At 37.6% G+C, this 12,773-nt stretch overlaps 1 protein-coding gene and 1 long non-coding RNA gene across 2 annotated transcripts in view; both read left to right on the forward strand.

The window, feature by feature from the left end:
* The window catches only part of LOC107836717 (uncharacterized), an 11,097-nt gene extending 6,272 nt beyond the window's left edge, over positions 1–4,825 (forward strand). The window contains exons 3-4 of the long non-coding RNA XR_001662661.1: positions 4,074–4,186; positions 4,813–4,825. This is a non-coding gene — a long non-coding RNA (uncharacterized LOC107836717). The remainder of the gene's footprint in view (positions 1–4,073; positions 4,187–4,812) is intronic.
* A 1,005-nt stretch (positions 4,826–5,830) lies between these two features.
* LOC103141011 (nuclear GTPase SLIP-GC-like) overlaps positions 5,831–12,773 on the forward strand; it is a 9,472-nt gene continuing 2,529 nt past the window's right edge. Inside the window, exons 1-8 of the mRNA XM_016673496.1 lie at positions 5,831–5,919; positions 7,383–7,599; positions 7,697–7,906; positions 8,942–9,148; positions 9,228–9,403; positions 9,569–9,659; positions 10,162–10,249; positions 10,347–10,468. Of these exons, the coding sequence (XP_016528982.1) occupies positions 5,831–5,919; positions 7,383–7,599; positions 7,697–7,906; positions 8,942–9,148; positions 9,228–9,403; positions 9,569–9,659; positions 10,162–10,249; positions 10,347–10,468 (1,200 nt within the window). The remainder of the gene's footprint in view (positions 5,920–7,382; positions 7,600–7,696; positions 7,907–8,941; positions 9,149–9,227; positions 9,404–9,568; positions 9,660–10,161; positions 10,250–10,346; positions 10,469–12,773) is intronic.

Here is a 12,773-nt window from a genome sequence, read left to right on the forward strand (position 1 = left end):
GGTTCTCCTGAGCCTTGCTAATGACCTAATTATTCTTTTCAGGTGTGGTGCAGCAGAGGCACATCTAAAAGTTGCAGGACAGAGGCCCTTGAGGACTGGAGTTTGACACCCCTGTCATTGTGAATGACAACCTGAGACCAACAGGTTAATGTCTGGTGAAACCTTTCAAGTGCACCTTGGCTTTCAGGGTGGTAAGAGCTTGAGGTGACATGCTCTACACCCAACTGTTTTAGTGCCTGGGCAATGGTTCTAGACTTAAAGTTTGTGCCCTGGTCTGTTTGGACAACTTTGGGAAGACCAAACACTGAGAAGAACTTTACCAGAGCTTTGGTAATCATGGGAGCTGTGATCCTCCGCAGGGGCACGGCCTCAGGAAACCTGGTGGAAGCACACATTATTGTCAAGATGAACTGGTTCCCACTTCTTGACTTTGGCAAAGGCCCTACACAATCCACAATCACCCTTCCAAATGGTTCACCCATGACTGGAATTGGGGACAAAGGAGCAGGAGGTATAACCTGGTTTGGCTTTCCTGCGACTTGGCAAATATGGCAAGTACGACAATAAAGTGAAACATCAGATTTGAGACCTGGCCAAAAGAAGTGTTTGAGAACTTTGTTATAAGTTTTATTTATACTCAGATGCCCTGACAGTGGATGATTGTGTGCTAATGCTAGCACCTGCATGCGGTACCTTGTTGGCACAACCACCTGATAAATGGTACTCCAGTCTTCCAAGTTTTCACCAGCCCAGCGTCGCAACAGGAGACCATCATCAACCATATATGCCACCTTCTTCCCCTGGGCTTCCTCCTGGGTAAGAACAGAAGAAGGACATTTCAACAGTCATGTCTGGTTTTTGTGCAGCAATGAATTCCTCTCTGGAAGCAGGTAATTTCATCATATCTGGACCTGGAAGAGGAAATACATTTTTAGATTTGTTGAGTTCAGTCTCTGATCCAGCAGCTTGAGTCTGCTCTGCAGCAAGAAAAGAGTCAGACAAATCAAGACTATATTTCTTTGACTGGGCCCGCGTAACCACACAAGCAGGGAAAACGTCAGGCATTGGTTCAAAGTCCACGCTTGTGTCAGGTCTGTACAACACCTCAGGCACCGGTAATACCTTTCCACCAGCCAAGTCATTCCCCAGAATGAGATCAATCCCCCTTATGGGCAAGATGGAAAGAACAGCAACCCTGCAAAAACCACTCACAATAGATGACTTAAGGTGGATATTATGCAGTGGTGCCGATACAAAAGTCATTCCAATACCTTGGACAACCACTTTGGACTGACAAGATGACATAACAAGCAAAGACAACATACCCTCCCTAATGATTGTCTTTGTTTACCTTTGTTGTGGTGCTTTACAACCACTGTAGTTAATGAACATTCAAGAAACGACAAACTTGGACTAATTATCCGTTCGTCTGTGACTACGTCAATCACAAAAACATCAAACATGGTAAATATGTGTCATTAAGTATTTAACAAACAAATGGCTTCTACCACGATAATTATGTGAAATTAAATTAATTGTCTAATTAAAAAAAAAGTTTTATTGGTCTCTGGCATCTTGCTTTGAGCTCAGAGCCTGAGACATTTTTCTTCTATCAAACCATTTTTTTGCTTCTTATTTAGTAGAAATATTAATGTTGATGAGATTTTCTCCAAAACGCTAACCTTTTCCAACCTTTATAGCTCCACTGTTGAAAATGAGAAGCTAACATTCACAAATGACATTGAAATAAAATCATTATAATAAAATCTTTGTGGCTAACATTAACTTTAGCTTTTGCTAGTAGGTAATATTTTCTGACATTTTTCTTGTAAAAATGTGCTATTTAAGTATCTAAATTAACATTTTAATCCATTCTAACAGACAATGTTTTTTACCTTATTTTGTACTCATTTTTAAGTATGCTATGTCTTTATTGTTGTTAGTGTCAAACAGAGATTAAGTAATGGGGGAGATTACGGTTCTGGCTTTTTGCTTCTGAAGCATGAGGAAGCACAACAAGCCCCATAGCTTATGAGTTCGAGTTCAGCTGACTATTCAGGTTCAAAGTTGTTGCTTTTAGAAAAATGTGTCAACACAAAATTTCATTTATTATGGTTCAAAAGCAACTCTAAACAGGTGGGTATATAGCTCAGGAAATTTTGAAACAAACTCATTAATATCTCATCAATGTCTATAGTTTTTATTGAAGACAAGAGGCCTGTTGACTTTGTATATTGTTTGTTAACCAGATTAAAGTGTGCCTAATTATTCACCTGTGTGTGCAGACCGGGAGGCTGTATTTAACCATTTGGAACATAGGTGTGTTCATTTGAAAGACTCTGATTTGATATTGCAAGGAAGTAATAATTGTAAGACTGATTTTAATGTCAAAGGCATATTAATGTGTTTGAGCTTCAAATACTAAACATTTACCGCTTAGTGTGAAACTGTTAATGTGTTTATGTTTGTACAAATGTTGTTTGGCTCCTTAGCTGCTTGGTTTTGCTTATTGTGGGACTGTTTTAATTTTATTGTGTTCAGAATCATTAAAAAACCTGTGAAATGAATTTCAGGTCTGTTACCTCAATGGTTAGCATGTAAGTGTCTTTAATAGGGATGTACATCTTGTTGGTGCTTGTGTTTCTGAAAGGGGAGTGAAGGAGTTTGGTCATGTGGTATCTATTTGCTCATAGAAGAGTGATGATGCAGTGCAGGATTATGGGGTGTTTAACCTGTCATTCACGAAAGGACCCAAATTGCTGTCCTGCAACTTTTAGATGTGCCTCTGCTGCACCACACCTGAAAAGAATAATTAGGTCATTAGCAAGGCTCAGGAGAACCGATCTACACAGGGAGGAGGTAATTAAGCCATTTCATTCCACTGTTTTTTACCTGTGGCACATTTAAACACTGCAGGACAGCGGCCCTTGAGGACTGGAGTTTGACACCCCTGTCATTGTGAATGACAACCTGTGAATGACAGGTTAACTAAAGCAAAGAAGCAATGACAGTGATGTGGTAATTTTTCACTGAGTTGAAACAGTTGGAAAATATATACGGTAATAATATTGGTAAGCATTAGCTATTGGCTAAACAGCAAAACATAAAGTTGAATATTAATATCGAACCAAAGTTTCATATCATGCAACCCGTGTCTTTTATATGGACATCTTGGAACATTTTAGACATATTCTGGTTGCACTTTATGACATTACAAACAATTCTAGCGTCAAATATTGGATTTCACTGTATTCTCAAAGATTTGTTACAACAATACCATACAGTCACTCCTAACAATGAATTTTGCTGTTAAATAGTCAACAAAATTCAATATGAAATTTTAATTCAGTCCCTCACAAGGTGACACATCCTTTTGGGAAAATACAAACATATTGGTAACACTTTATTTGAAGGGGGTGAATAAGACTGTCATGACACTTTCATAAACATGTCATATCACATGTCATGAACATGAATAAGTCTTCATGAATATTTATGACTGTTGTCATAAAGCGTCATTCGGTAAATTATGACACTTTTAATACAAAGTTGACATTATTCAAAAAGTCTTTATGACAGCTTGACATTAACCAAGAAATCATTACTGTTTAAACTTTACCTTTAATAACATAAAGTTACCTAATTTTTAAAGTGCAATCAGTAATACTTTTATAACAAATTTATATCAGTAATGATTTCTTGGTTAATGTCAAGTTGTCATAACAAAGACATTTTGAATAATGTCAACTTTGTATTAAAATGTCATAATTTACCAAATGACGCTTTATGACAATAGTCATAACTATTCATGAAGACTTATTGATGTTCATGACAGGTGTTATGTCATGTTAATGAAAGTGTCATGACAGTCTTATTCACCCCCCTTCAAATAAAGTGTTACCAACATATTTTCAATCACACAGTTTTTACCTACTGCAAAGACAAATACAGATCTTTATCATGCTTAGTTTTTTAGACTAAGATGTCTGACTCCCATTGTTTTGTAAATGAAACAGAACTTTAAAATTATTTTTCCATCATTGATTGTTAACAAACCACTTTTTTCATTAAAGATAATGGCATTGACATGGAAAATTTGAACTGCCTTGAGGATCAAGACATTGAAAAATTGATTTCCAAAGTGGGACCAAGAGAACATTTTAGAAGGCAACTGAAGCTGTTAAAGGTAATTTCCTACACTATATGACTTCATTCTGTCAGGATTGGTGGTGGTTGTTGGTGAGGAGAGACGCTGAGACCCAGGATATGTTAAAAATGATGAATTTATTGATAATAAAGCTCGGAGCAGTCCAGGAACAGGCAGCTCGGCAGACAGATAAGCGCACAGCTATTAGCCGGTAGCACTGAATACAAAGACTGAAAATACTAGAGCTATCGCCGACACAGGACTTAATCAGTACCACTGAGACGACGGACAGACTGACGCAGACAAAGACATACGTTTGACAAACTTAGACAAGGACCCACGAGGAACACAGACAACAGGAGGGACTAATTACACACAGGGGTAATCAAGGGAACGAGACACACCTGGGAGACAATCAACAGGGAAGAAGAGACGGAGACGCAGGAAGCAAACTGAACACAAAAAACTCTAAAAATAAACACACAGAAACACAATCATGACACATTCATGTTCTATGTAGATATATGGGAATACAGCTAAACTTTTGTTAAAACTATGATGGTGTTTATACATGAAGCTAAATATCTTGTTACCAGTTACAACATTGACTATAATCTTTTGGATTCTTACATATTTGCTAATAAGATCAATCTGTTTGTCTCCAGGAAGAACAAAACACATATCAAGACAAACATTTTTTGTTGTTCACAGTAAGATAAACATGTGCTTGTACTAAATGTTATAATCTGTGAAGAGTTTGATTAAAATGTTTACATTGATTTATTTTTGTATTACTATCTTATTTAATTTATAATAAACAGGAGCAGAACAACACACCTTTTCAGGCTGAGGTAAGTATAACTTTTTAAAAATTATTTTGTTGTCAGAAGCCAAGTTTCATTAGAAAGTCAAATAAATATGTTCATTCTTAGGTACTACCATCCACAGGTGATAGAGGTGAGAATTACAGTTTCTTATATGTTGTACATGTTGCTTGTTGCAAAAACAAATCCTTGTTAGAAATGCATAAAACACTTCTTCTCTTTTTTAAAAAGGAAAGAGAAAGCTGGATCAAGAGGAGTCCAACAATGGAGAACCATTATCAAAATTTCTTCGTAGGAGCATGTCGGGCCCTTTGCCAGGTAATTCTTCATAATAGTGACAATAGGCAGTTATAGGAATAAAGGCATTGTCACAACTCAATTCACAAGGTAGTAAAATTGAGTTTTGAGACTTAAAGATGTCAACTGCTAATTAAATTATTTAGATGAATGTGTCATTTACAATTAAGACTTTGTGATTATTAGTAAATTAGAGGTGTAGGTTGTTTGCAAACTAATTTAATGCAAAATAAATAATCACTCCAAAAAAATAAAAATAAAAACTTCAAACCACAGGAATGTGAGCAATCAGGAATAACATCATCAAAATAGAAAGAGAGCATCTTGACCAGATGATCACATGCAGAACTCAATGTTGAACTCAACAATGCATTTGTTGTCAAAACAGTATTCTTTTCTTAAGAAAATATGTCATTATTAAAAAGGTTGTGTCTGGTTTATTATATGTATTATCAATGTGTCAGAGCCAGTATCAACAGCCTGAGATTCAAAACCCTTTCCAGTTTAGATTCACAATGAGTGCCAAATGTCATGTTTCTCTTATTTTTTACAAACAGAACTAATGATGCTGTTTGATGTGAAAAATATAATGGCACATGTTCTTGCAAAACTAAACGATCAAGAAAATACAAAGCTAAATGCCTTTCTAAGGTAAGTACATCTGGTGTCATTGTGCATCATTTTTATGGTAAAACAGTAATAGTAAATGTTTTTTATTCTATTGTGATTAATTTAAGTTGTTTTAGGGGCTATGGCCACATAACACACCTTCTTTAATCAAAAATAATTTATTGATTTCAAGGGGTTGCTCAAAAGACTTGCCTAATATTAAAAAGCCTGCTTAGGGTAATTTATTTCAGCCTGAAAAGACTTACACACACAGAAAGTAGTGTTTAGAAAGTTTATTTGACAAATAATGATAATCTTTGGTGCTTGGATCCTGGCAGAAGATCGACATCTTCTGCCAGGATCCAAGCACCAAAGATCAGGTCGAGCTGGTAACTGCTGTCAGAGAAGATGAATAAATTGAAGCAAAATGCGAGCTACAGCCTTATCCTAGGAGACCTGATCAGGAACAGAAATATCAAATTGAGCAGTCTGGAAATGCAACTGAAAATGTGTTGAATTTATTGACCCAGTAGAGGCTGGAGTTGACAACTAGAGGACTCAGGATGATGCATGAGATTGGGAAATATTGGAGCTGTGGGACAGATGAGCAGATGAGGGACTAAAGAAAAACAGCTAAATGGCAAAATAAAACTTGAAGTTACCCTTAGAAGTGAATATATAGCCCATGAGAACGAAGACTGCTGAGGAAAAAAGAAAAAATGCCATTTGTAATATGCTATTCTGAGACATCACATGAAAAAAGTATTCAAATGCAAGCCTGGTAAAAGCCAGCACCTTGATCTACTCTATTTATTCTGGGGAAAAAAAAGTCTGGGCTCTCTGCAACTGAAAATGCAATTGTTTACTGGATGCTTGGACTCTGATGAGGTTTAAAATTTGTACTCTATTGCTTAAGTCTTCCCCCGGGGCCAGAGCACTGGTGGTGGAGAGGATGCCAAAGGATTGAAGGGTTACTGTAGAAGTTGAGAGCTGAAGGTGGAGAAGGGGTGAAGGTGGATGGAAGCTCAACTCAGGAGCAGGTTCAGAGAGGAAGCTAGATTTTGTGAAGGAAGCAAAGCCTAATGATTGGAGGAGATGAGGAGAAGACAGGCGCCAATAGGTTATAGAAGAGGTACATGATGAGGTGATTGGCTGAGCAGGTGAGATGAAGAGAGTTTTCCAGTTTGAATTTACACATAGACTTCATTTATCTGGGAAATAATTATTGGGAGGAAAAGAAGGGCAAGATTAAGATCATATGTATTGAAATTTGAACATGTCCATATCCAGTATATTCTTCCCCTTCTTATTTGAATTTGTTGTATTTAGAAAAGGCTTAAAAAAATGTATATTTTCAGGTTCACAAAGGCTTAAAAAATTATATTTTCAGGTTCAGATTCCTGTTAAAATATGACTTTTAAAACAAAGCATATTAATGTTAAAATCTAACATTAGTTGTCAGATTTTAAATGAAATAAATTAACACAACTTAATTTCCTTTTCAGAAATAAAATCAAGGATCTGGAGACAGACAGAAGAGAGCTGGTTGGTGTTTTTGGTAAAACTGGAGCTGGAAAGACCAGTTTGATTAACGCTGTCATCGAAGAGAAGAAACTTTTGCCATTGGGAGATGTCGATGCATGTACTTCAGTCATGATTAAGGTGGAGGCCAACATGTGCAACACAAAGTATGAGGCACATATTGAATTTATCACAAGAAAGGTAAAATAATGAAAATATTCACTCCTATTTCACATAAACTGAAGAATCACGGTTTCTCATATGATGTGAACTAATCAAACTTATTTTTTATGTTTAGGAATGGAAAGATGAGTTGTGGTCAATAAAGCATTATTTGGAGGTTACTACTAATGAGGATGATGATTATCAGAATGTTGCTGAAAAGCTGTCAGCACTGTACGGAGAGGAATGGAAAGAGAAATCTTCTGAAGAACTTGTGAACCCCAAATATTTCAGAGAAATACCAGAATTTCTTGAAGCCACGAAGAAAATACTGTCATGTGAAACAGTAAGAATAAAATAGTGTATGGATGGTTGAAAGTGTTACTATGGAAAACAGCCAAAATCAGGATTATGTATAAATATTTAAGCAAACTTATTAATAATTTAAAATTAATACAATTATTTCTATGCCAAAAATGATAAAGAAAGAGAATGGTATTGAGTGATATTTATTAGTTTACCACTTAAAATGGCAACCTAGGGACTGATGAACAAGGAAAAAGGGGTTGCGTAAAATAATTAGCAAGATGAGTCCACTTAAAACCAGACTTTTACATAACTGAATAAAGACACGAGTATTTTTTCTTCCTGTCTGAAGTTAAATCAGACTGAACCTCTCTTGTTTTAGTTTAAATATAATTATACGATCAACAACTATATTCAAACAGAGACTTAATAGGAATGTCCAGTCATCATACAACTCAGGAGGGAGACAGGTACTGTGTCCCAGTGTATTTGGTCCAAAATATGCAGATTGACTCCAGAACAGCCAAAGACCTCATGTAGACTGTGATTGAAACTTGTACAGCAGTCTTATTATCCACTGTCAATCTGTCCTGTACTGACATGAGCTGAAAGGTCACACAGTGGAGAAGATACCTTTACTTAAATTCATAAAAGCTAGATTGCAGTTTGCAAATGCACACAGGGACAAAATCTTCATTTTTAGAGACATGTCCTTTAGTCTGATGAAACTAAAGTTTTAAAATGTTTGGGCATAATGCCCATTGTTGCATTTCTAGAAAAACGGGGATGCGTGTATCATCCTAACAATAAAGTATGGGGTTGGCAACATTATGCTGTGGGGCTCCTTTATCACAGGATGAACTCTTCATCACATAGATACCAATGTTATTTTAAACACATGTTCATATTTCTATTTGTAGGTCTTATTTTGGAAATCCTTTGTCTCTTGACATAGAGGGACACTTCAGAAGGAAATTTGTTACCTTGGTCTTGCAAAATTTTAAATATATAACAAGTACATAACAATCAAATTTGATATGAAACACAATATCCCATGTTTTCTATGTTTTTGTAGGCAAAAGAGCTATCTGCTCAAATGATTAAATACACAAGAACTGATTCAAACCCAGGAGGAGAAAATAGTATAAAGAGATGGTATTGGCCACTTGTGAAGTGTGTGACTGTGAAAGTGCCACATAATAATTTTCTCCAACACATCACTCTTGTGGATCTTCCTGGAAATGGAGACCGTAACAAAATCAGAGATACGATATGGAAAAGGGTAACATATATCTACTGTATACAATGAAAATAGTTAAACACAAATTATTGATCATCATTATATTACTTTACTGTTCCAGATTGTTAGAGACTGCTCTACTGTGTGGATTGTCACTGAAATGAACCGAGCAGCATCTGAGCAAGAATCCTGGGAAATCTTGAAAAGTATCAGTAGCCACCTGGGAAATGGTGGGGAATGCAGATACATTCACTTTATCTGCACAAAGTCTGATGTCATTGAAGACTCGACTGATCAGTAAGTGAAGTATAGCTGAATTGAATATTAAAGACATACTCAAATAAAATGAGCTATTGAAAGGCTCAACAGGCCTTTCTTTGGAATGCTATTTCCACAACAAGATTCTGAACCAAAATTCTTCAGCTGAAACAACTTTAAGGATCAATATGTCTTTTCCATCAGCTCAGCTGACCTTGAGGCCAAAATCCTCACAAGAAACAACATAGCAAAGGAAGTGGTGCGCAAAGAATTTGAAAAGCTACACAAATTTAAGGTGAGCTTCGCATGTCAACAGAACAACTAAATTAAATGCTGATAATAGCCACAAAAACAAATAAGTCAAGTTAAGTTTATTTGGATAGCATATTTCAAAAACAAGGCAGTTCAGCTGTCCCATCAGACCATCAGTTCCAAAACCACAAAAAAAAAAAAAAAAAAAAAAAAAACTCACAAAAGCGCACACAGGGTGAGTGAGCACTGGATAAAAAGCGTTCAGCATTCAATGAACCCCAGCTCTCTTAAGACCACAAGAGAGTTAAATGCATTTAGGTGGTAGTGTACATGGTCGCACCATACAATATTCATACATAAAAATTAAAAAACTATTTTAAGAGTTTGTGTTTACAAGAAACACAAACTGGATGGATGTGTTTATAAGAGGACCTATACAAACTGTGTTCCATATGCTCCACTGAAGCAAATGAGCAATCATGCATTACCTGTTCTGCACACTCTGTGAGCTTGGAACCCTCAGTGGAAAAATCTGTTTTATCCAGAAACACTTCAGTGATGACTCTTTCCAAGTGTACACAGTGAGCTCCAATGAGTTTCTGAAAACAAAGGTTCTCAGTGCAGAGAACACTGGTATGTTAAATTCCTAAATTGTTTTGTTGGCAACTAAAAACCTTTCATCAATCTGGCTGACTGTTAAAATAAAAGTAAATAAGGTTTTCTTTCACAGAAATCCCCAAGCTTCAGGATTTTTTGCAAAATCTCAATGACAGTCACTCAGAGACGCTGAACTATGTTTCTGGAGCTCATGGGATTCTCTCTTTGATTCATGGAGCCAGCTTGGAAAAACAGGTAAACTTTCACAGAGAAATGTTTTTCTCTCTTTCATTTCATAATTGTATTTTTACAGAGCAACATTGATCAAAACTAGGTGGCCCTGAAGTGCAAACTACATCAACATATCACTAATCACATGAATATTCTGGGCGGGGCCTAAAGACGAACAATATAAGACATGTTCCTATTGGTTAGGGCCGACTAAAAAAGTCTCTGCCCAGCAAGCATTAGATTCTTCATCTGGGGTCGGGTCACGGGGGCAGCAGCTTCAGAAGGGAGGCCCAGACTTCCCTCTCCCCAGCTACTTCTTCCAGCCCCAAGACGTTCCCAGGCCAGCTGAGAGACATAGTCCCTCCAGCGTGTCCTGGGTCTTCCCCGAGGCCTCCTCCCGGTGGGACGTGCCCGGAACACCTCACCAGGGAGGCGTCCAGGAGGCATCCTGACAAGATGCCTAAGCCACCTCAACTGGCTCCTCTCGACGTGGAGGAACAGCAGCTCTACTCTGAGTCCCTTCTGGATGACCGAGCTTCTCACCCTATCTCTAAGGGAGAGCCCAGCCACTCTGCGGAGAAAACCCATTTCAGCCGCTTGCATCTGGGTTCTTGTTCTTTTGGTCATGACCCAAAGCTCATGACCAAAGATGAGGGTGGGAACGTAGATCGACCGGTAAATTGAGAGCTTTGCTTTTTGACTCAGCTCTCTCTTCACCACGATGAACTGGTACACCGCCCGCTTCACGGTGGACGCTGCACCAATCCGCCTGTCGACCTCCCGCTCCCTTCTTCCCTCATGTGTGAACAAGATCCCCAGATACTTAAACTCCTCCACTTGGGGCAGGACGACCCCACCTGACCCGGAGAAGGCACTGTACCCTTTATCAGCTCAAGACCATGGCCTCGGATTTGGAGGGACTGATCCTCACACTGCACACTGGTGTAGCGGTCCGGTGTGTTTTCTCACTTTGTTTCAATGCTAGCTAATACACACACAGAGGCATTACAAAGCAGTTTTTAACACATATTTCCTCCAGAATACATCTGGTATTTTACAACGCTTAATTCAACTCGATAAAAGTGCACTGGTTAACGAATTCAACCTAAACACAGGTAAATATTACACAAGCCTAGTTTATGCACTTTACCTAACGCTAACTTTACCTTGCATGATATGCTAACGGGGCTTGTGACTATGTGACTTATGATATGTGACTGTCATAAGTCACATATTTTGACTTATGACAGTCAAGATATGTAATATTTCTTCTTTGAAAAAGGGTGGGCACTTTAGTAGCTGTGAACGACGTAATTTTGTGAAGAACACTTACTAACAACTCGCGCACACATTTTATCTTGCTCGCACAAATCGGATTAACCTTGAGCTAAACGCCGCTTGCACAATGGAGCTCCAATATCTAACTTGAAGCTAACTTCACTGTGGTATAACGCATGCGCAATCTGATCTCCAAATTATGCCCCACCTCTTCTGTGACACCTCTCACACATACAAAAAATGTCCCTCTCACATACAAAATAATGAGTCTATATTTTATTAGGTTATATGTGCAATCTTACTCTGGTAAGACAAAAAAAATTTTTTGCGTATGTGATATTTGAATAGTGTATGTGCGACAAGATAGTACAGTGTATGTGTGCGAGAAAGATAAAATTTGTATGCGTGTGTGACATTTTAGTAGTGTGTATACGCAATTTGAGTGTTTTCAGAATGTGCGTGAGTTCTTTTTTTTGAGTGTGCGTGAGTTTTTTGTGAGTTTTTTGTGAGTTTTTTGTGGTGTGTGAGAGACAAAACATAGATTTTGTCCTAAACGGTCCCTCATATGTCTTATATCGTTCGTCTTTATCCCCCGCCCAGGATGTTCATGTGAGATTCGCATTCAAAAATTTGATATGCAAACAAAATTGCAAGCAAAAGTTTGAGAAGCGCAATCAAAAAAAGAAAATCGCAACTAAAGATTTGTGACACAAACAATAAAAGTTTTTTTTACAAATAACTTTTTCAATTCATGTGACAAAAATTAGTGATTTTAATAAAAAATATATATTTTTAAACCAATTATTATTATTTTTTTGTTTGACATTATGCACCATAAAGTTGTTGAGATCCGCCATTATAGAAAAAGAACGTAGCTCATCAGTGGTGGGCGCCGATTTATGTTTTCGCATCCACCAGAATAATGTGCAGTTGTGCCACTGGTCAGGAGTGGTGCTGGTGCCTATCTCCAGCAAACATTCCGGGCAAGAGGCGGGGTACACCCTGGACAGGTCGCCAGTCTGTCGCAGGGCAACACAGAGACAGGACAAAC

Source organism: Poecilia formosa, unplaced genomic scaffold, assembly GCF_000485575.1.
Source record: "Poecilia formosa unplaced genomic scaffold, Poecilia_formosa-5.1.2 Scaffold78, whole genome shotgun sequence".
Lineage (NCBI taxonomy): Eukaryota > Metazoa > Chordata > Actinopteri > Cyprinodontiformes > Poeciliidae > Poecilia > Poecilia formosa.